At 52.5% G+C, this 19,741-nt stretch overlaps 1 protein-coding gene across 1 annotated transcript in view; it reads left to right on the top strand.

Moving 5' to 3' along the window:
- DAAM2 (dishevelled associated activator of morphogenesis 2) overlaps positions 1-19,741 on the top strand; it is a 135,668-nt gene that overhangs the window by 85,536 nt on the left and 30,391 nt on the right. Inside the window, 5 exon segments of the mRNA XM_072132104.1 lie at positions 3,714-3,831; positions 3,912-4,050; positions 11,707-11,765; positions 11,897-12,081; positions 15,110-15,412. Of these exon segments, the coding sequence (XP_071988205.1) occupies positions 3,714-3,831; positions 3,912-4,050; positions 11,707-11,765; positions 11,897-12,081; positions 15,110-15,412 (804 nt within the window).

Consider the following 19,741-nt stretch of genomic DNA (forward strand, 5'->3'; position numbering starts at 1 on the left):
GTTCTGTGGCTACCTATCTACTGGGAGTATGTGCTTTGGCTACCTATCTACTGGGAGTATGTGCTGGGGCTACCTATCTACTGGGAGACATTTGCTGTGGCTACCTATATACTGGGGGCATGTGCTGTGGCTACCTATATACTGGGGGACATGTGCTATGACTACCTATCTGGTAGCCACTGGTCTTTATAGGAACCCAGGAAGTGGGCAGCACCAATAAGCAGCGCACTGGCCCTTTAAATCCACAAGTGCTGGTGTGCGCGTGCTGGCCAGCCGGGAAGGGAGCCGGAAAGTGGTGGGTTTAGTGAGCTCGGAAAGGGGCAGGGGTGTGCCTGCGATCCGAGACCTAGATCACAGGGGCACCAGGGACACTCGGACTACCTATCTACTGTGGGTCATGTGCATATGGTACGGCTCTTACGAAATAACATTTTAAAATATGTGGCGTTCATGGCTCTCTCAGCCAAAAAGGTTCCTGACCCCTGGTGTAGAGGATGCCCCATGTCTATGGTGATGGTAGAACCTCCTCTCCTCTAGGTGAAGAGGATGTCCCCTGTCTATGGTGATGGTAGAACCTCCTCTCCTCTAGGTGTAGAGGATGTCCCCTGTCTATGGTGATGGTAGAACCTCCTCTCCTCTAGGTGTAGAGGATGCCCCCTGTATATGGTGATGGTAGAACCCCCTCTCCTCTAGGTGAAGAGGATGTCCCCTGTCTATGGTGATGGTAGAACCTCCTCTCCTCTAGGTGTAGAGGATGTCCCCTGTCTATGGTGATGGTAGAACCTCCCCTACTCTAGGTGTAGAGGATGCCCCCTGTCTATGGTGATGGTAGAACCTCCTCTCCTCTAGATGTAGAGGATGCCCCCTGTCTATGGTGATGGTAGAACCTCCTCTCCTCTAGGTGTAGAGGATGTCCCCTGTCTATGGTGATGGTAGAACCTCCCCTCCTCTAGGTGTAGAGGATGCCCCCTGTCTATGGTGATGGTACATCCTCCTCTCCTCTAGGTGTAGAGGATGCCCCTGTCTATGGTGATGGTAGAACCTCCTCTCCTCTAGGTGTAGAGGATGCCCCCTGTCTATGGTGATGGTAGAACCTCCTCTCCTCTAGGTGTAGAGGATGCCTCCTGTCTATGGTGATGGTAGAACCTCCTCTCCTCTAGGTGTAGAGGATGCCCCGTGTCTATGGTGATGGTAGAACCTCCTCTCCTGTAGGCGCAGAGGATGCCCCCTGTCTATGGTGATGGTAGACCCTCCTCTCCTCTAGGTGTAGAGGATGCCCCGTGTCTATGGTGATGGTAGAACCTCCTCTCCTGTAGGCGCAGAGGATGCCCCCTTGCCTGGTCACAGACCTAGGTATAAAAAGATCTTTGGAGAGATCCTTGTACTGTCCGTTCAGGTATTTGTACATTGTAATGAGGTCTCCCCTCAGTCGTCTTTTTTCTAAACTGAATAATCCCACGTTTTGTAATCTGTCATTGTATTCTAGTCCCCCCATTCCCCTAATAATCCTGGTTGCTCTCCTCTGCACCCAATACCCCCAAGTCCTTTTCAGCTTCAGCTTTACCAAGTAATTGACCGTTTAGAACATAATTATACTTTTTGTTTCCATGGCCCAAGTGCATAACTTTACATTTATCTACATTAAACCTCATCAACCATTTCTCTGCCCATCCCTCAAGCTTCCACAAATCCCTCTGTAATGCTAAACTATCGACCTCAGTATTTATTACTTTACACAGCTTAGTATCATCTGCAAATATTGAAACTTGACTGTGTAAACCCACTACAAGGTCATTAATAAAAATATTAAAAAGAAGTGGCCCCAATACTGACCCCTGTGGCCTCCACTGGTAACATCAACCCAATCTGAGAATGTGCCATTAATGACCACCCTCTGTTTTCTATCACTAAGCCAATTACTTACCCAGATACACAGATTTTCTCCTATTCCCAGCAGTCTCATTTTATATACCAACCTTTTATGTGGCACGGTGTCAAATGCCTTTGAAAAATCCAGATATACAACATCTACAGCGTCCCCCAGATCCAGTCTGGAACTTACCTCCTCGTAGAAACCAATCAGATTAGTCTGACAGGACCGATCTCTCATAAAGCCATGCTGACGCTGGGTTATAAGGTTGTGCAGAGTGAGATACTCCAGGATAGCATCTCTAATAAAACCCTCAAATATTTTCCCCACCATAGCAGTTAGACTCACGGGTCTGTAGTTTCCAGGATCGCTATTTGATCCTTTTTTGTATATTGGTACCACATTTGCTATGCGCCATTCCTGTGGAACATAACCAGTCCTCAGTGAATCTTCAAATATTAGAAATAACGGTCTGTCTATCACCGTACATAATTCATGCAGAACCCGGGGGTGTATGCCATCTGGCCCAGGTGATTTATCTATCTTAGTGGTTGCGAGGCGGCGCCATACCTCTTCCTCATTACATTATTCCTCATTGTGTCTTCCACCAGGGGATTTTCCTGGGTAAAGACAGTTGAGAAGGCGACATTCAGTAGATTGGCCCTTTCCTCATCTCCTTCCACCATGACCCCCATGTTATTTCTAAGGGACCCACACTCTCTGTTTTTAGTTTCTTATCATTTATATACTTGATGAATAATTTGGGATTATTTTTGCTCTCCCTGGCAATATTTCTCTCAGTCTCTATTTTTGCGGCCTTTATCTGCTTTTTACAGGATTTATTTTTCTCTATAATCCTGTAATGCCTCATCGCTACCTTCACGTTTTAGCACCTTAAACGCCTTATCTTTCTCGCTTATTGCTTTCCTTACAAGACTAGTTACCACATTGGCTTTTACAAAATCAATGATATTATGATCACTATTCCCCAGGTACCCCCCAACCTGTAGTTTTGGTACCCTATCAGGTCTGTTGCTTAGGATAAGGTCCAGCAGTGCCCCCCCTCTTGTTGGCTCCAGGACCTGGTGCGACAGGTGATTGTTTGCTGCCTTTGAAGGACCTGCAGGTTTCTGCCCCCCAGTCTATATTGGGGTAATTGAAGTCCCCCATGAGGAGTCCTTCCCGGTGCTTTGGAGCCGCATCCTTGTGACTTCTCAGCATTTCCTCTGCTGCCTCCATTATATTTGGAGCCTTATAACAACATGAAGAATCTCATTCACCTGACAAAGGCTGGACAATCCCTTTAAATAAAGGTGAATAATCTCATGAAGTTCCCTTGAGGTGGAAGTGATTGATCTCTTTAGGTAAAGGTTACGATCCCTCTGGAGGGGAGAAGCCCTTCAGCTGGAGGCTCCGGACACCTACCCCCAGGGTGAAGCACTGACTGGTGAGCGCCCCCTCTGGCAGGATCCGCTCACCTACCCCCAGGGTGAAGCACTGACTGGTGAGCGCCCCCTCTGGCAGGATCCGCTCTTCAACTTCTTATTCCCTAGTTTTTAAGGGAAAAAATGCTTTCGAAATTATGCAAATGAGAAGGGTTCCGGACTGCATAGGTGTTAATGGAGCCTGAGCCCTTCAGACTCATTTGCATAATTCTGAAAGCATTTTTTCTTCGACCAGGGAATAAGAAGTTGAAGAAGAGTGGATCCTGCCAGAGGGGGCGCTCACTAGCTGGTCAGTTTGTACAGCCCTGCAGACAGTCCCTTAGAGCTCCTCTGGGGAGGTGCCTGTGAGATATGTGGGCGGGGCTTGTTGTTTCATCCGCCTCATGCTCTTCCCTTAGGTTCACATTGACACAAAAAGTGCAGCAGAAATGTTTGAGTTGATAAAGAAGCGTCTGAAGCACACGGAGGGCTACCCCCACCTGCTGTCCATCCTGCAGCACTGCCTGCACATGCCCTGTGAGTAGCCCCGATATCTGGGAGGTATCTATAGGGTAAGCGGACCCTCCCCTAACCCCTGGATCTTCTCCTGAGCACAGATAAGAGGAGCGGCGGTGACCTGCAGCAGTGGCAGCTCCTGGACCGGATATTACAGCAGATCGTCCTCCAGGATGACAAGGGGGAGGATCCTGACGTCTCCGCCCTCCACGACTTCAATGTCAAGAACCTCATCAAGATGTAGGTAAACTTCCCCCGACATATCAGGAGTCTGTAGGATCCCAGATCTATAGGGCATCGGGGAGGATCCCAGATCTATAGGGCATCGGGGGGATCACAGATCTATAGGGCATCGGGGGAGGATCACAGATCTATAGGGTATTGGGGGATCACAGATCTATAGGGCATCGGGGGAGGATCACAGATCTATAGGGTATTGGGGGATCACAGATCTATAGGGCATCGGGGGATCACAGATCTATAGGGCATCGGGGGATCACAGATCTATAGGGCATCGGGGGATCGCAGATCTATAGGGCATCGGGGGGAGGATCGCAGATCTATAGGGCATCGGGGGGAGGATCACAAATTAATAGGGCATTGGGGGGAACACAGATCTATAGGGCATTGGGGGGAACACAGATCTATAGGGCATTGGGGGGAACACAGATCTATAGGGCATCGGGGGAGGATCACAGATCTATAGGGTATCGGGGGAGGATCACAGATCTATAGGGTATCGGGGGAGGATCACAGATCTATAGGGTATCGGGGGAGGATCACAGATCTATAGGGTATCGGGGGAGGATCACAGATCTATAGGGTATCGGGGGATGATCACAGATCTATAGGGTATCGGGGGAGGATCACAGATCTATAGGGTATCGGGGGAGGATCACAGATCTATAGGGCATCGGGGGGAGGATCGCAGATCTATAGGGCATCGGGGGGAGGATCGCAGATCTATAGGGCATCGGGGGGAGGATCACAGATTAATAGGGCATTGGGGGAACACAGATCTATAGGGCATCGGGGGGAGGATCGCAGATCTATAGGGCATCGGGGGGAGGATCGCAGATCTATAGGGCATCGGGGGGAGGATCGCAGATCTATAGGGCATCGGGGGGAGGATCGCAGATCTATAGGGCATCGGGGGAGGATCGCAGATCTATAGGGCATCGGGGGGAGGATCGCAGATCTATAGGGCATTGGGGGGATCCCAGATCTATAGGGCATCGGGGGGGATCCCAGATCTATAGGGCATCGGGGGGGATCCCAGATCTATAGGGCATCGGGGGGGATTACAGATCTATAGGGCATCGGGGGGAGGATCGCAGATCTATAGGGCATCGGGGGAGGATCGCAGATCTATAGGGCATCGGGGGGAGGATCGCAGATCTATAGGGCATTGGGGGGATCCCAGATCTATAGGGCATCGGGGGGGATCCCAGATCTATAGGGCATCGGGGGGGATCCCAGATCTATAGGGCATCGGGGGGGATTACAGATCTATAGGGCATCGGGGGGATTACAGATCTATAGGGCATCGGGGGGGATCACAGATCTACACTCACCGGCCACTTTATTAGGTACACCTGTCCAACTGCTCGCTAACACTTAATTTCTAATCAGCCAATCACATGGCGGCAGTGCATTTAGGCATGTAGACATGGTCAAGACAATCTCCTGCAGTTCTCCCGAGCCTCAGTATGGGGAAGAAAGGTGATTTGTGGCCTGTGAACGTGGCACGGTTGTTGGTGCCAGAAGGGCTGGTCTGAGTATTTCAGAAACTGCTGATCTACTGGGATTTTCACGCACAACCATCTCTAGGGTTTACAGAGAATGGTCCGAAAAAGAAAAAACATCCAGTGAGCGGCAGTTCTGTGGGCGGAAATGCCTTGTTGATGCCAGAGGTCAGAGGAGAATGGGCAGACTGGTTCGAGCTGATAGAAAGGCAACAGTGACTCAAATCGCCACCCGTTACAACCAAGGTAGGCAGAAGAGCATCTCTGAATGCACAGTACGTCCAACTTTGAGGCAGATGGGCTACAGCAGCAGAAGACCACACCGGGTGCCACTCCTTTCAGCTAAGAACAGGAAACTGAGGCTACAATTTGCACAAGCTCATCGAAATTGGACAGTAGAAGATTGGAAAAACGTTGCCTGGTCTGATGAGTCTCGATTTCTGCTGCGACATTCGGATGGTAGGGTCAGAATTTGGTACAACAACATGAAAGCATGGATCCATCCTGCCTTGTATCAGCGGGTCAGGCTGGTGGTGCTGGTGTCATGGATCCATCCTGCCTTGTATCAGCGGCTCAGGCTGGTGGTGGTGGTGTCATGGATCCATCCTGCCTTGTATCAGCGGCTCAGGCTGGTGCTGGTGTCATGGATCCATCCTGCCTTGTATCAGCGGCTCAGGCTGGTGGTGGTGGTGTCATGGATCCATCCTGCCTTGTATCAGCGGCTCAGGCTGGTGGTGGTGGGGTCATGGATCCATCCTGCCTTGTATCAGCGGGTCAGGCTGGTGGTGGTGGTGTCATGGATCCATCCTGCCTTGTATCAGCGGCTCAGGCTGGTGGTGGTGGTGTCATGGATCCATCCTGCCTTGTATCAGCGGGTCAGGCTGGTGGTGGTGGTGCCATGGATCCATCCTGCCTTGTATCAGCGGCTCAGGCTGGTGGTGGTGGTGTCATGGATCCATCCTGCCTTGTATCAGCGGCTCAGGCTGGTGGTGGTGGGGTCATGGATCCATCCTGCCTTGTATCAGCGGGTCAGGCTGGTGGTGGTGGTGTCATGGATCCATCCTGCCTTGTATCAGCGGCTCAGGCTGGTGGTGGTGGTGTCATGGATCCATCCTGCCTTGTATCAGCGGGTCAGGCTGGTGGTGGTGGTGCCATGGATCCATCCTGCCTTGTATCAGCGGCTCAGGCTGGTGGTGGTGGTGTCATGGATCCATCCTGCCTTGTATCAGCGGCTCAGGCTGGTGGTGGTTGTGTCATGGATCCATCCTGCCTTGTATCAGCGGCTCAGGCTGGTGGTGGTGGTGTCATGGATCCATCCTGCCTTGTATCAGCGGGTCAGGCTGGTGGTGGTGGTGTCATGGATCCATCCTGCCTTGTATCAGCGGCTCAGGCTGGTGGTGGTGGTGTCATGGATCCATCCTGCCTTGTATCAGCGGCTCAGGCTGGTGGTGGTGGTGTCATGGATCCATCCTGCCTTGTATCAGCGGGTCAGGCTGGTGGTGCTGGTGTCATGGATCCATCCTGCCTTGTATCAGCGGCTCAGGCTGGTGGTGCTGGTGTCATGGATCCATCCTGCCTTGTATCAGCGGCTCAGGCTGGTGGTGCTGGTGTCATGGATCCATCCTGCCTTGTATCAGCGGGTCAGGCTGGTGGTGGTGGTGTCATGGATCCATCCTGCCTTGTATCAGCGGCTCAGGCTGGTGCTGGTGGTGTCATGGATCCATCCTGCCTTGTATCAGCGGCTCAGGCTGGTGGTGCTGGTGTCATGGATCCATCCTGCCTTGTATCAGCGGCTCAGGCTGGTGGTGGTGGTGTCATGGATCCATCCTGCCTTGTATCAGCGGCTCAGGCTGGTGGTGGTGGTGTCATGGATCCATCCTGCCTTGTATCAGCGGCTCAGGCTGGTGGTGGTGGTGTCATGGATCCATCCTGCCTTGTATCAGCGGCTCAGGCTGGTGGTGCTGGTGTCATGGATCCATCCTGCCTTGTATCAGCGGCTCAGGCTGGTGGTGGTGGTGTCATGGATCCATCCTGCCTTGTATCAGCGGCTCAGGCTGGTGGTGCTGGTGTCATGGATCCATCCTGCCTTGTATCAGCGGCTCAGGCTGGTGGTGCTGGTGTCATGGATCCATCCTGCCTTGTATCAGCGGCTCAGGCTGGTGGTGCTGGTGTCATGGATCCATCCTGCCTTGTATCAGCGGGTCAGGCTGGTGGTGGTGGTGTCATGGATCCATCCTGCCTTGTATCAGCGGCTCAGGCTGGTGGTGGTGGTGTCATGGATCCATCCTGCCTTGTATCAGCGGCTCAGGCTGGTGCTGGTGGTGTCATGGATCCATCCTGCCTTGTATCAGCGGCTCAGGCTGGTGGTGGTGGTGTCATGGATCCATCCTGCCTTGTATCAGCGGGTCAGGCTGGTGGTGGTGGTGTCATGGATCCATCCTGCCTTGTATCAGCGGCTCAGGCTGGTGGTGGTGGTGTCATGGATCCATCCTGCCTTGTATCAGCGGCTCAGGCTGGTGGTGGTGGTGTCATGGATCCATCCTGCCTTGTATCAGCGGCTCAGGCTGGTGGTGGTGGTGTCATGGATCCATCCTGCCTTGTATCCGCGGCTCAGACTGGTGGTGGTGGTGTCATGGATCCATCCTGCCTTGTATCAGCGGCTCAGGCTGGTGGTGGTGGTGTCATGGATCCATCCTGCCTTGTATCAGCGGCTCAGGCTGGTGGTGCTGGTGTCATGGATCCATCCTGCCTTGTATCAGCGGCTCAGGCTGGTGGTGGTGGTGTCATGGATCCATCCTGCCTTGTATCAGCGGGTCAGGCTGGTGGTGGTGGTGCCATGGATCCATCCTGCCTTGTATCAGCGGCTCAGGCTGGTGGTGGTGGTGTCATGGATCCATCCTGCCTTGTATCAGCGGCTCAGGCTGGTGGTGCTGGTGTCATGGATCCATCCTGCCTTGTGTCAGCGGCTCAGGCTGGTGGTGGTGGTGTCATGGATCCATCCTGCCTTGTATCAGCGGCTCAGGCTGGTGGTGGTGGTGTCATGGATCCATCCTGCCTTGTATCAGCGGGTCAGGCTGGTGGTGGTGTCATGGATCCATCCTGCCTTGTATCAGCGGGTCAGGCTGGTGGTGGTGGTGCCATGGATCCATCCTGCCTTGTATCAGCGGCTCAGGCTGGTGGTGGTGGTGTCATGGATCCATCCTGCCTTGTATCAGCGGGTCAGGCTGGTGGTGCTGGTGTCATGGATCCATCCTGCCTTGTATCAGCGGCTCAGGCTGGTGGTGGTGGTGTCATGGATCCATCCTGCCTTGTATCAGCGGGTCAGGCTGGCGGTGGTGGTGTCATGGATCCATCCTGCCTTGTATCAGCGGCTCAGGCTGGCGGTGCTGGTGTCATGGATCCATCCTGCCTTGTATCAGCGGCTCAGGCTGGTGGTGGTGGTGTCATGGATCCATCCTGCCTTGTATCAGCGGCTCAGGCTGGTGGTGGTGTCATGGATCCATCCTGCCTTGTATCAGCGGCTCAGGCTGGTGCTGGTGGTGTCATGGATCCATCCTGCCTTGTATCAGCGGCTCAGGCTGGTGGTGGTGGTGTCATGGATCCATCCTGCCTTGTATCAGCGGCTCAGGCTGGTGGTGGGGGTGTCATGGATCCATCCTGCCTTGTATCAGCGGCTCAGGCTGGTGGTGGTGGTGTCATGGATCCATCCTGCCTTGTATCAGCGGCTCAGGCTGGTGGTGGTGGTGTCATGGATCCATCCTGCCTTGTATCAGCGGCTCAGGCTGGTGGTGGTGGTGTCATGGATCCATCCTGCCTTGTATCAGCGGCGCAGGCTGGTGGTGGTGGTGTCATGGATCCATCCTGCCTTGTATCAGCGGCTCAGGCTGGTGGTGGTGGTGTCATGGATCCATCCTACCTTGTATCAGCGGCTCAGGCTGGTGGTGGTGGTGTCATGGATCCATCCTGCCTTGTATCAGCGGCTCAGGCTGGTGGTGGTGGTGTCATGGATCCATCCTGCCTTGTATCAGCGGCTCAGGCTGGTGGTGGTGGTGTCATGGATCCATCCTGCCTGGTATCAGCGGCTCAGGCTGGTGGTGGTGGTGTCATGGATCCATCCTGCCTTGTATCAGCGGCTCAGGCTGGTGGTGGTGGTGTCATGGATCCATCCTGCCTTGTATCAGCGGCTCAGGCTGGTGGTGCTGGTGTCATGGATCCATCCTGCCTTGTATCAGCGGCTCAGGCTGGTGGTGCTGGTGTCATGGATCCATCCTGCCTTGTATCAGCGGCTCAGGCTGGTGCTGGTGGTGTCATGGATACATCCTGCCTTGTATCAGCGGCTCAGGCTGGTGCTGGTGGTGTCATGGATCCATCCTGCCTTGTATCAGCGGGTCAGGCTGGTGGTGCTGGTGTCATGGATCCATCCTGCCTTGTATCAGCGGGTCAGGCTGGTGGTGCTGGTGGTGTCATGGATCCATCCTGCCTTGTATCCGCGGCTCAGGCTGGTGGTGCTGGTGGTGTCATGGATCCATCCTGCCTTGTATCAGCGGGTCAGGCTGGTGGTGCTGGTGTCATGGATCCCTCCTGCCTTGTATCAGCGGCTCAGGCTGGTGGTGCTGGTGTCATGGATCCATCCTGCCTTGTATCAGCGGCTCAGGCTGGTGGTGCTGGTGTCATGGATCCATCCTGCCTTGTATCAGCGGCTCAGGCTGGTGGTGGTGGTGTCATGGATCCATCCTGCCTTGTATCAGCGGGTCAGGCTGGTGGTGGTGCCATGGATCCATCCTGCCTTGTATCAGCGGCTCAGGCTGGTGCTGGTGGTGTCATGGATACATCCTGCCTTGTATCAGCGGCTCAGGCTGGTGCTGGTGGTGTCATGGATCCATCCTGCCTTGTATCAGCGGGTCAGGCTGGTGGTGCTGGTGTCATGGATCCATCCTGCCTTGTATCAGCGGGTCAGGCTGGTGGTGCTGGTGGTGTCATGGATCCATCCTGCCTTGTATCCGCGGCTCAGGCTGGTGGTGCTGGTGGTGTCATGGATCCATCCTGCCTTGTATCAGCGGGTCAGGCTGGTGGTGCTGGTGTCATGGATCCATCCTGCCTTGTATCAGCGGCTCAGGCTGGTGGTGGTGGTGTCATGGATCCATCCTGCCTTGTATCAGCGGCTCAGGCTGGTGGTGCTGGTGTCATGGATCCATCCTGCCTTGTATCAGCGGCTCAGGCTGGTGGTGGTGGTGTCATGGATCCATCCTGCCTTGTATCAGCGGGTCAGGCTGGTGGTGGTGCCATGGATCCATCCTGCCTTGTATCAGCGGCTCAGGCTGGTGGTGCTGGTGTCATGGATCCATCCTGCCTTGTATCAGCGGCTCAGGCTGGTGGTGCTGGTGTCATGGTGTTGTTGCTGCCCATGTCCATCCCTTTATGAGCACAATGTACCCTGTAACATCTGATGGCTACTTTCAGCAGGATAATGCGCCATGTCATAAAGCTGGAATCATCTCAGACTGGTTTCTTGAACATGACAATGAGGTCACTGGACACAAATGGCTCCACAGTCACCAGATCTCAATCCAATAGAGCATCTTTGGGATGTGGTGGAACGGGAGATTCGCATCATGGATGTGCAGCCGACAAATCTGCGGCAACTGTGTGATGCCATCATGTCAATATGGAGCAAAATCTCTGAGGAGCTTCCAGCACCTTGTTGTATCTATGCCACGAAGAATTGAGGCAGTTCTGAAGACAAAAGTGGGTCCAACCCGTTACTAGCATGGTGGACCTAATAAAGTGGCCGGTGAGTGTATAGGACATCGGAGGATCACAGATCTATAGGGCATCGGGGGAGGATCGTAGATCTATAGGGCATCGGGGGAGGATCGTAGATCTATAGGGCATCGGGGGAGGATCGTAGATCTATAGGGCATCGGGGGAGGATCGCAGATCTGTAGGGCATCGGGGGAGGATCCCAGATCTATAGGGCATCGGGGGGATCTCATCTGCTGCTCAGTGTCTCAGGCCCCCCTGTAGTAGATGACATTGCCCCATACTGTATTGAGGTTGATATTGGGGGGCTCCCACCTCAATTTCTGCAGGACCCCCTGAGTCTCCTCCCTGGTGACATCATTTCTCCTGTTGTATCTTCTTTTTCCTGTAGGTTGGTGAATGAGAACGAGGTGCGGCAATGGCGCGAGCAGACGGAGAGGTTCCGGAAAGGTGCGTTGTACCTCAGCAATCACTGAACTTATAAACACTGATAACTGTGCTCATCCTGAGCTTCCTGGTGCAAGCAGATGTGGATGTAAGAAATGACTGAGCAGAGACTCCCCTTTATATCCGCGTCTTAGAACACGTGGAGCTGGCGAGCCGCCTGGAGAAGAAGGAGCGGGAATGTGACACCAAGACGCAGGAGAAGGACGACATGATGAAGACCTTGAACAAGATGAAGGACAAACTGCAGAAGGAGTCGGCCGAGCTGAGGACGGCCCGAGATCAGATGGTGGAGCTGATGGCTCAGCTGAGCGAGCACTCAGTAAGGGGTCCAGGAGATGGAGGCACCATAGATAAGGGGTCCAGGAGATGGAGGCACCATAGATAAGGGGTCCAGGAGATGGAGGGACCATAGATAAGGGGTCCAGGAGATGGAGGGACCATAGATAAGGGGTCCAGGAGGTGGAGGCACCATAGATAAGGGGTCCAGGAGGTGGAGCCACCATAGATAAGGGGTCCAGGAGGTGGAGCCACCATAGATAAGGGGTCCAGGAGGTGGAGGCACCATCGATAAGGGGTCCAGGAGATGGAGGCACCATAGATAAGGGGTCCAGGAGGTGGAGGCACCATCGATAAGGGGTCCAGGAGGTGGAGGCACCATCGATAAGGGGTCCAGGAGGTGGAGGCACCATCGATAAGGGGTCCAGGAGGTGGAGGCACCATCGATAAGGGGTCCAGGAGGTGGAGGCACCATCGATAAGGGGTCCAGGAGATGGAGGCACCATAGATAAGGGGTCCAGGAGATGGAGGCACCATAGATAAGGGGTCCAGGAGATGGAGGCACCATAGATAAGGGGTCCAGGAGATGGAGGCACCATAGATAAGGGGTCCAGGAGATGGAGGCACCATAGATAAGGGGTCCAGGAGGTGGAGGCACCATAGATAAGGGGTCCAGGAGGTGGAGGCACCATAGATAAGGGTTCCAGGAGGTGGAGGCACCATAGATAAGGGGTCCAGGAGGTGGAGGCACCATCGATAAGGGGTCCAGGAGGTGGAGGCACCATCGATAAGGGGTCCAGGAGGTGGAGGCACCATCGATAAGGGGTCCAGGAGGTGGAGGCACCATCGATAAGGGGTCCAGGAGGTGGAGGCACCATCGATAAGGGGTCCAGGAGGTGGAGGCACCATCGATAAGGGGTCCAGGAGGTGGAGGCACCATCGATAAGGGGTCCAGGAGGTGGAGGCACCATCGATAAGGGGTCCAGGAGGTGGAGGCACCATCGATAAGGGGTCCAGGAGGTGGAGGCACCATCGATAAGGGGTCCAGGAGGTGGAGGCACCATCGATAAGGGGTCCAGGAGGTGGAGGCACCATCGATAAGGGGTCCAGGAGGTGGAGGCACCATCGATAAGGGGTCCAGGAGGTGGAGGCACCATCGATAAGGGGTCCAGGAGGTGGAGGCACCATCGATAAGGGGTCCAGGAGGTGGAGGCACCATCGATAAGGGGTCCAGGAGGTGGAGGCACCATCGATAAGGGGTCCAGGAGGTGGAGGCACCATCGATAAGGGGTCCAGGAGGTGGAGGCACCATCGATAAGGGGTCCAGGAGGTGGAGGCACCATCGATAAGGGGTCCAGGAGGTGGAGGCACCATCGATAAGGGGTCCAGGAGGTGGAGGCACCATCGATAAGGGGTCCAGGAGGTGGAGGCACCATCGATAAGGGGTCCAGGAGGTGGAGGCACCATCGATAAGGGGTCCAGGAGGTGGAGGCACCATCGATAAGGGGTCCAGGAGGTGGAGGCACCATAGATAAGGGGTCCAGGAGGTGGAGGCACCATAGATAAGGGGTCCAGGAGGTGGAGGCACCATAGATAAGGGGTCCAGGAGGTGGAGGCACCATAGATAAGGGGTCCAGGAGGTGGAGGCACCATCGATAAGGGGTCCAGGAGGTGGAGGCACCATCGATAAGGGGTCCAGGAGGTGGAGGCACCATCGATAAGGGGTCCAGGAGGTGGAGGCACCATCGATAAGGGGTCCAGGAGGTGGAGGCACCATCGATAAGGGGTCCAGGAGGTGGAGGCACCATCGATAAGGGGTCCAGGAGGTGGAGGCACCATCGATAAGGGGTCCAGGAGGTGGAGGCACCATCGATAAGGGGTCCAGGAGGTGGAGGCACCATCGATAAGGGGTCCAGGAGGTGGAGGCACCATCGATAAGGGGTCCAGGAGGTGGAGGCACCATCGATAAGGGGTCCAGGAGGTGGAGGCACCATCGATAAGGGGTCCAGGAGGTGGAGGCACCATCGATAAGGGGTCCAGGAGGTGGAGGCACCATCGATAAGGGGTCCAGGAGGTGGAGGCACCATCGATAAGGGGTCCAGGAGGTGGAGGCACCATCGATAAGGGGTCCAGGAGGTGGAGGCACCATCGATAAGGGGTCCAGGAGGTGGAGGCACCATCGATAAGGGGTCCAGGAGGTGGGGGGGACCATAGATAATTCTCCTTATTTATTAAAGCCTCAGTCTTTTCAGTGTAAGCTCCTTGTACAGGTATATAAAGTGTCCGCGCACCACTGGACCCGACACCACAAAACTCTGTACGGGGGGCGTCCGGAGCTCAAGCGGACCCTGCAACACATTTATCATGCAAAGCCCGACAGAAATGTGTGGGACACCCCATGTTTGAGGTGCACCAAAAAATTGGTGCCCTTTCTGAGAGGAATGCAAGGGAGTGCACCCCCTGCACATAAGACACACCCCCTGCACATAGGACACACCCCCTGCACATAGGACACCACCCCCCTGCACATAGGACACCACCCCCCTGCACATAGGACACCACCCCCCTGCACATAGGACACCCACCCCCCTGCACATAGGACACCCCCCCCCTGCACATAGGACACCCCCCCCCCTGCACATAGGACACCCCCCCCCCCTGCACATAGGACACCCCCCCCCCCTGCACATAGGACACCCCCCCCCCTGCACATAGTACACACCCCCGGCACATAGGACACACCCCCGGCACATAGGACACACCCCCTGCACATAGTACACCCCCCTGCACATAGGACACACCCCCGGCACATAGGACACACCCCCGGCACATAGGACACCATTGGGCCTAGACATGAGTAGTCCAGAGGGTGGTGCCTAGGCCTAACTAGTCCAGGGGTTGCTGTTGTTATCCATCATCCCTCCCACACTTTATATTATACCGTTCCCATGATGCCTTGCACTTCCATCCTTGCTGTATTGCATTGTGTAAGATGTATCTTGTAGCAGCGTGGGCTGCAGCTCTGGTGGTGACTGGAGGATTCTTGACGCTTTCTTTTTCCTGTGTTGCAGAGCGGTGGTCCCGTGTCCTTCCCTCCTCCTCCTCCTCCCCCAGGTGGACCTGCGCCTCCTCCGCCACCGTTACCCCAGTCCTTGCCCCCCCCTACCCCTCCTCCTCTGCAGTCCTTCCCCTGTTTTCCCCCTGCTCCTCCCCCTGGGGCCCCCCCGCCGCCCCCCGGAGCTCCCCCATTCTTTGGTATGAATGTGCAGGCGCCACCTCTCCAGACCTTCACCTGCCGAAACAACCAGCGGAGGAAATCCATTCCCCAACCATCGCACCCTCTGAAGTCCTTCAACTGGTCCAAGCTGAGTGAGGTACACAGCCCCCCTGCCAAATAATCCAGAGGGCGGGGGAGGGGCAGTCATACAGACATCATCCTGTACTGCATCATCTCTACCGGAAATATCTGTGCCGGAGTTACAAATAAAACGTCTTTTACTAAAAAAAAAAAAGCAAAACTGGCGCAAGACAGGGCAGGGGTCTAATCATAAAATATCTCCCCCTAGTGGTGGTGTATAATGTGTATGTAGTGATCTCCCCCTAGTGGTGATGTATAATGTGTATGTAGTGATCTCCCCCTAGTGGTGGTGTATAATGTGTATGTAGTGATCTCCTCCTAGTGGTGGTGTATAATGTGTATGTAGTGAGCTCCTCCTAGTGGTGGTGTATAATGTGTATGTAGTGAGCTCCTCCTAGTGGTGGTGTATAATGTGTATGTAGTGATCTCCCCCTAGTGGTGGTGTATAATGTGTATGTAGTGATCTCCTCCTAGTGGTGGTGTATAATGTGTATGTAGTGATCTCCCCCTAGTGTTGGTGTATAATCCTTATGTAGTGATCTCCTCCTAGTGGTGGTGTATAATGTGTATGTAGTGATCTCCCCCTAGTGTTGGTGTATAATCCTTATGTAGTGATCTCCCCCTAGTGGTGTTGTATAATGTGTATGTAGTGATCTCCCCCTAGTGTTGGTGTATAATCCTTATGTAGTGATCTCCCCCTAGTGGTGGTGTATAATCTGTATGTAGTGATCTCCCCCTAGTGGTGGTGTATAATGTGTATGTAGTGATCTCCCCCTACTGGTGGTGTATAATCTGTATGTAGTGATCTCCTCCTAGTGGTGGTGTATAATGTGTATGTAGTGATCTCCCCCTAGTGGTGGTGTATAATGTGTATGTAGTGATCTCCTCCTAGTGGTTGTGTATAATGTGTATGTAGTGATCTCCCCCTAGTGGTGGTGTATAATGTGTATGTAGTGATCTCCTCCTAGTGGTGGTGTATAATGTGTATGTAGTGATCTCCTCCTAGTGGTGGTGTATAATCGGTATGTAGTGATCTCCCCCTAGTGGTGGTGTATAATGTGTATGTAGTGATCTCCCCCTAGTGGTGGTGTATAATGTGTATGTAGTGATCTCCCCCTAGTGGTGGTGTATAATCTGTATGTAGTGATCTCCCCCTAGTGGTGGTGTATAATCTGTATGTAGTGATCTCCCCCTAGTGGTGGTGTATAATGTGTATGTAGTGATCTCCCCCTAGTGGTGGTGTATAATCTGTATGTAGTGAGCTCCCCCTAGTGGTGGTGTATAATCTGTATGTAGTGATCTCCCCCTAGTGGTGGTGTATAATGTGTATGTAGTGATCTCCCCCTAGTGGTGGTGTATAATCTGTATGTAGTGAGCTCCCCCTAGTGGTGGTGTATAATCTGTATGTAGTGATCTCCTCCTAGTGGTGGTGTATAATCTGTATGTAGTGATCTCCCCCTAGTGGTGGTGTATAATGTGTATGTAGTGATCTAATCTGTATGTAGTGATCTCCTCCTAGTGGTGGTGTATAATCTGTATGTAGTGATCTCCCCCTAGTGGTGGTGTATAATGTGTATGTAGTGATCTCCTCCTAGTGGTGGTGTATAATGTGTATGTAGTGATCTCCCCCTAGTGGTGGTGTATAATCTGTATGTAGTGAGCTCCCCCTAGTGGTGGTGTATAATCTGTATGTAGTGAGCTCCCCCTAGTGGTGGTGTATAATCTGTATGTAGTGATCTCCTCCTAGTGGTGGTGTATAATCTGTATGTAGTGATCTCCCCCTAGTGGTGGTGTATAATGTGTATGTAGTGATCTCCTCCTAGTGGTGGTGTATAATGTGTATGTAGTGATCTCCCCCTAGTGGTGGTGTATAATGTGTATGTTGTGATCTCCTCCTAGTGGTGGTGCATAATGTGTATGTAGTGATCTCCCCCTAGTGGTGGTGTATAATGTGTATGTAGTGATCTCCTCCTAGTGGTGGTGTATAATGTGTAAGTAGTGATCTCCTTCTAGTGGTGGTGTATAATCGGTATGTAGTGATCTCCCCCTAGTGGTGGTGTATAATGTGTATGTAGTGATCTCCCCCTAGTGGTGGTGTATAATGTGTATGTAGTGATCTCCCCCTAGTGGTGGTTTATAATCTGTATGTAGTGATCTCCCCCTAGTGGTGGTATATAATCTGTATGTAGTGATCTCCCCCTAGTGGTGGTGTATAATGTGTATGTAGTGATCTCCCCCTAGTGGTGGTGTATAATGTGTATGTAGTGATCTCCCCCTAGTGGTGGTTTATAATCTGTATGTAGTGATCTCCCCCTAGTGGTGGTATATAATCTGTATGTAGTGATCTCCTCCTAGTGGTGGTGTATAATGTGTATGTAGTGATCTCCCCCTAGTGGTGGTGTATAATGTGTATGTAGTGATCTCCTCCTAGTGGTGGTGTATAATCTGTATGTAGTGAGCTCCCCCTAGTGGTGGTGTATAATGTGTATGTAGTGATCTCCCCCTACTGGTGATGTATAAGGTGTATGTAGTGATCTCCCCCTAGTGGTGGTGTATAATGTGTATGTAGTGATCTCCCCCTAGTGGTGGTGTATAATGTGTATGTAGTGATCTCCCCCTAGTGGTGGTGTATAATCTGTATGTAGTGACCTCCCCCTAGTGGTGGTGTATAATCTGTATGTAGTGATCTCCCCCTAGTGGTGATGTATAATGTGTATGTAGTGATCTCCTCCTATTGGTGGTGTATAATCTGTATGTAGTGATCTCCTCCTAGTGGTGGTGTATAATCTGTATGTAGTGATCTCCCCCTAGTGGTGGTGTATAATGTGTATGTAGTGATCTCCCCCTAGTGGTGGTGTAAAATGTGTATGTAGTGATCTCCTCCTAGTGGTGGTGTATAATGTGTATGTAGTGATCTCCTCCTAGTGGTGATGTATAATATGTATGTAGTGAGCTCCCCCTAGTGGTGGTGTATAATGTGTATGTAGTGAGCTCCCCCTAGTGGTGGTGTATAATCTGTATGTAGTGATCTCCTCCTAGTGGTGGTGTATAATCTGTATGTAGTGATCTCCTCCTAGTGGTGGTGTATAATGTGTATGTAGTGATCTCCTCCTAGTGGTGGTGTATAATGTGTATGTAGTGATCTCCTCCTAGTGGTGGTGTATAATGTGTATGTAGTTAGCTCCCCCTAGTGGTGGTGTATAATGTGTATGTAGTGATCTCCCCCTAGTGGTGGTGTATAATCTGTATGTAGTGACCTCCCCCTAGTGGTGGTGTATAATGTGTATGTAGTGATCTCCTCCTAGTGGTGGTGTATAATGTGTATGTAGTGATCTCCTCCTAGTGGTGGTGTATAATCGGTATGTAGTGATCTCCCCCTAGTGGTGGTGTATAATGTGTATGTAGTGATCTCCTCCTAGTGGTGGTGTATAATGTGTATGTAGTGATCTCCTCCTAGTGGTGGTGTATAATCGGTATGTAGTGATCTCCCCCTAGTGGTGGTGTATAATGTGTATGTAGTGAGCTCCCCCTAGTGGTGGTGTATAATGTGTATGTAGTGAGCTCCTCCTAGTGGTGGTGTATAATGTGTATGTAGTGATCTCCCCCTAGTGGTGGTGTATAATGTGTATGTAGTGATCTCCTCCTAGTGGTGGTGTATAATGTGTATGTAGTGATCTCCTCCTAGTGGTGGTGTATAATGTGTATGTAGTGATCTCCCCCTAGTGGTGGTGTATAATCTCTATGTAGTGATCTCCCCCTAGTGGTGGTGTATAATCTGTATGTAGTGATCTCCCCCTAGTAGTGTTGTATAATGTGTATGTATTGATCTCCCCCTAGTGGTGGTGTATAATCTGTATGTAGTGATCTCCTCCTAGTGGTGGTGTATAATCTGTATGTAGTGATCTCACCCTAGTGGTGGTGTATAATGTGTATGTAGTGATCTCCCCCTAGTGGTGGTGTATAATCTGTATGTAGTGATCTCCTCCTAGTGCTGCTTTTTAATCTGTATGTAGTGATCTCCTCCTAGTAGTGGTGTATAATGTGTATGTAGTGATCTCCCCCTAGTGGTGGTGTATAATGTGTATGTAGTGATCTCCCCCTAGTGGTGGTGTATAATGTGTATGTAGTGAGCTCCTCCTAGTGGTGGTGTATAATGTGTATGTAGTGATCTCCTCCTAGTGGTGGTGTATAATCTGTATGTAGTGATCTCCCCCTAGTGGTGGTGTATAATCTGTATGTAGTGATCTTCCCCCTAGTGGTGGTGTATAATGTGTATGTAGTGATCTTCCCCCTAGTGGTGGTGTATAATGTGTATGTAGTGATCTCCCCCTAGTGGTGGTGTATA

The sequence above is a fragment of the Engystomops pustulosus genome, unplaced genomic scaffold, assembly GCF_040894005.1.
Source record: "Engystomops pustulosus unplaced genomic scaffold, aEngPut4.maternal MAT_SCAFFOLD_229, whole genome shotgun sequence".
Classification (NCBI taxonomy): domain Eukaryota; kingdom Metazoa; phylum Chordata; class Amphibia; order Anura; family Leptodactylidae; genus Engystomops; species Engystomops pustulosus.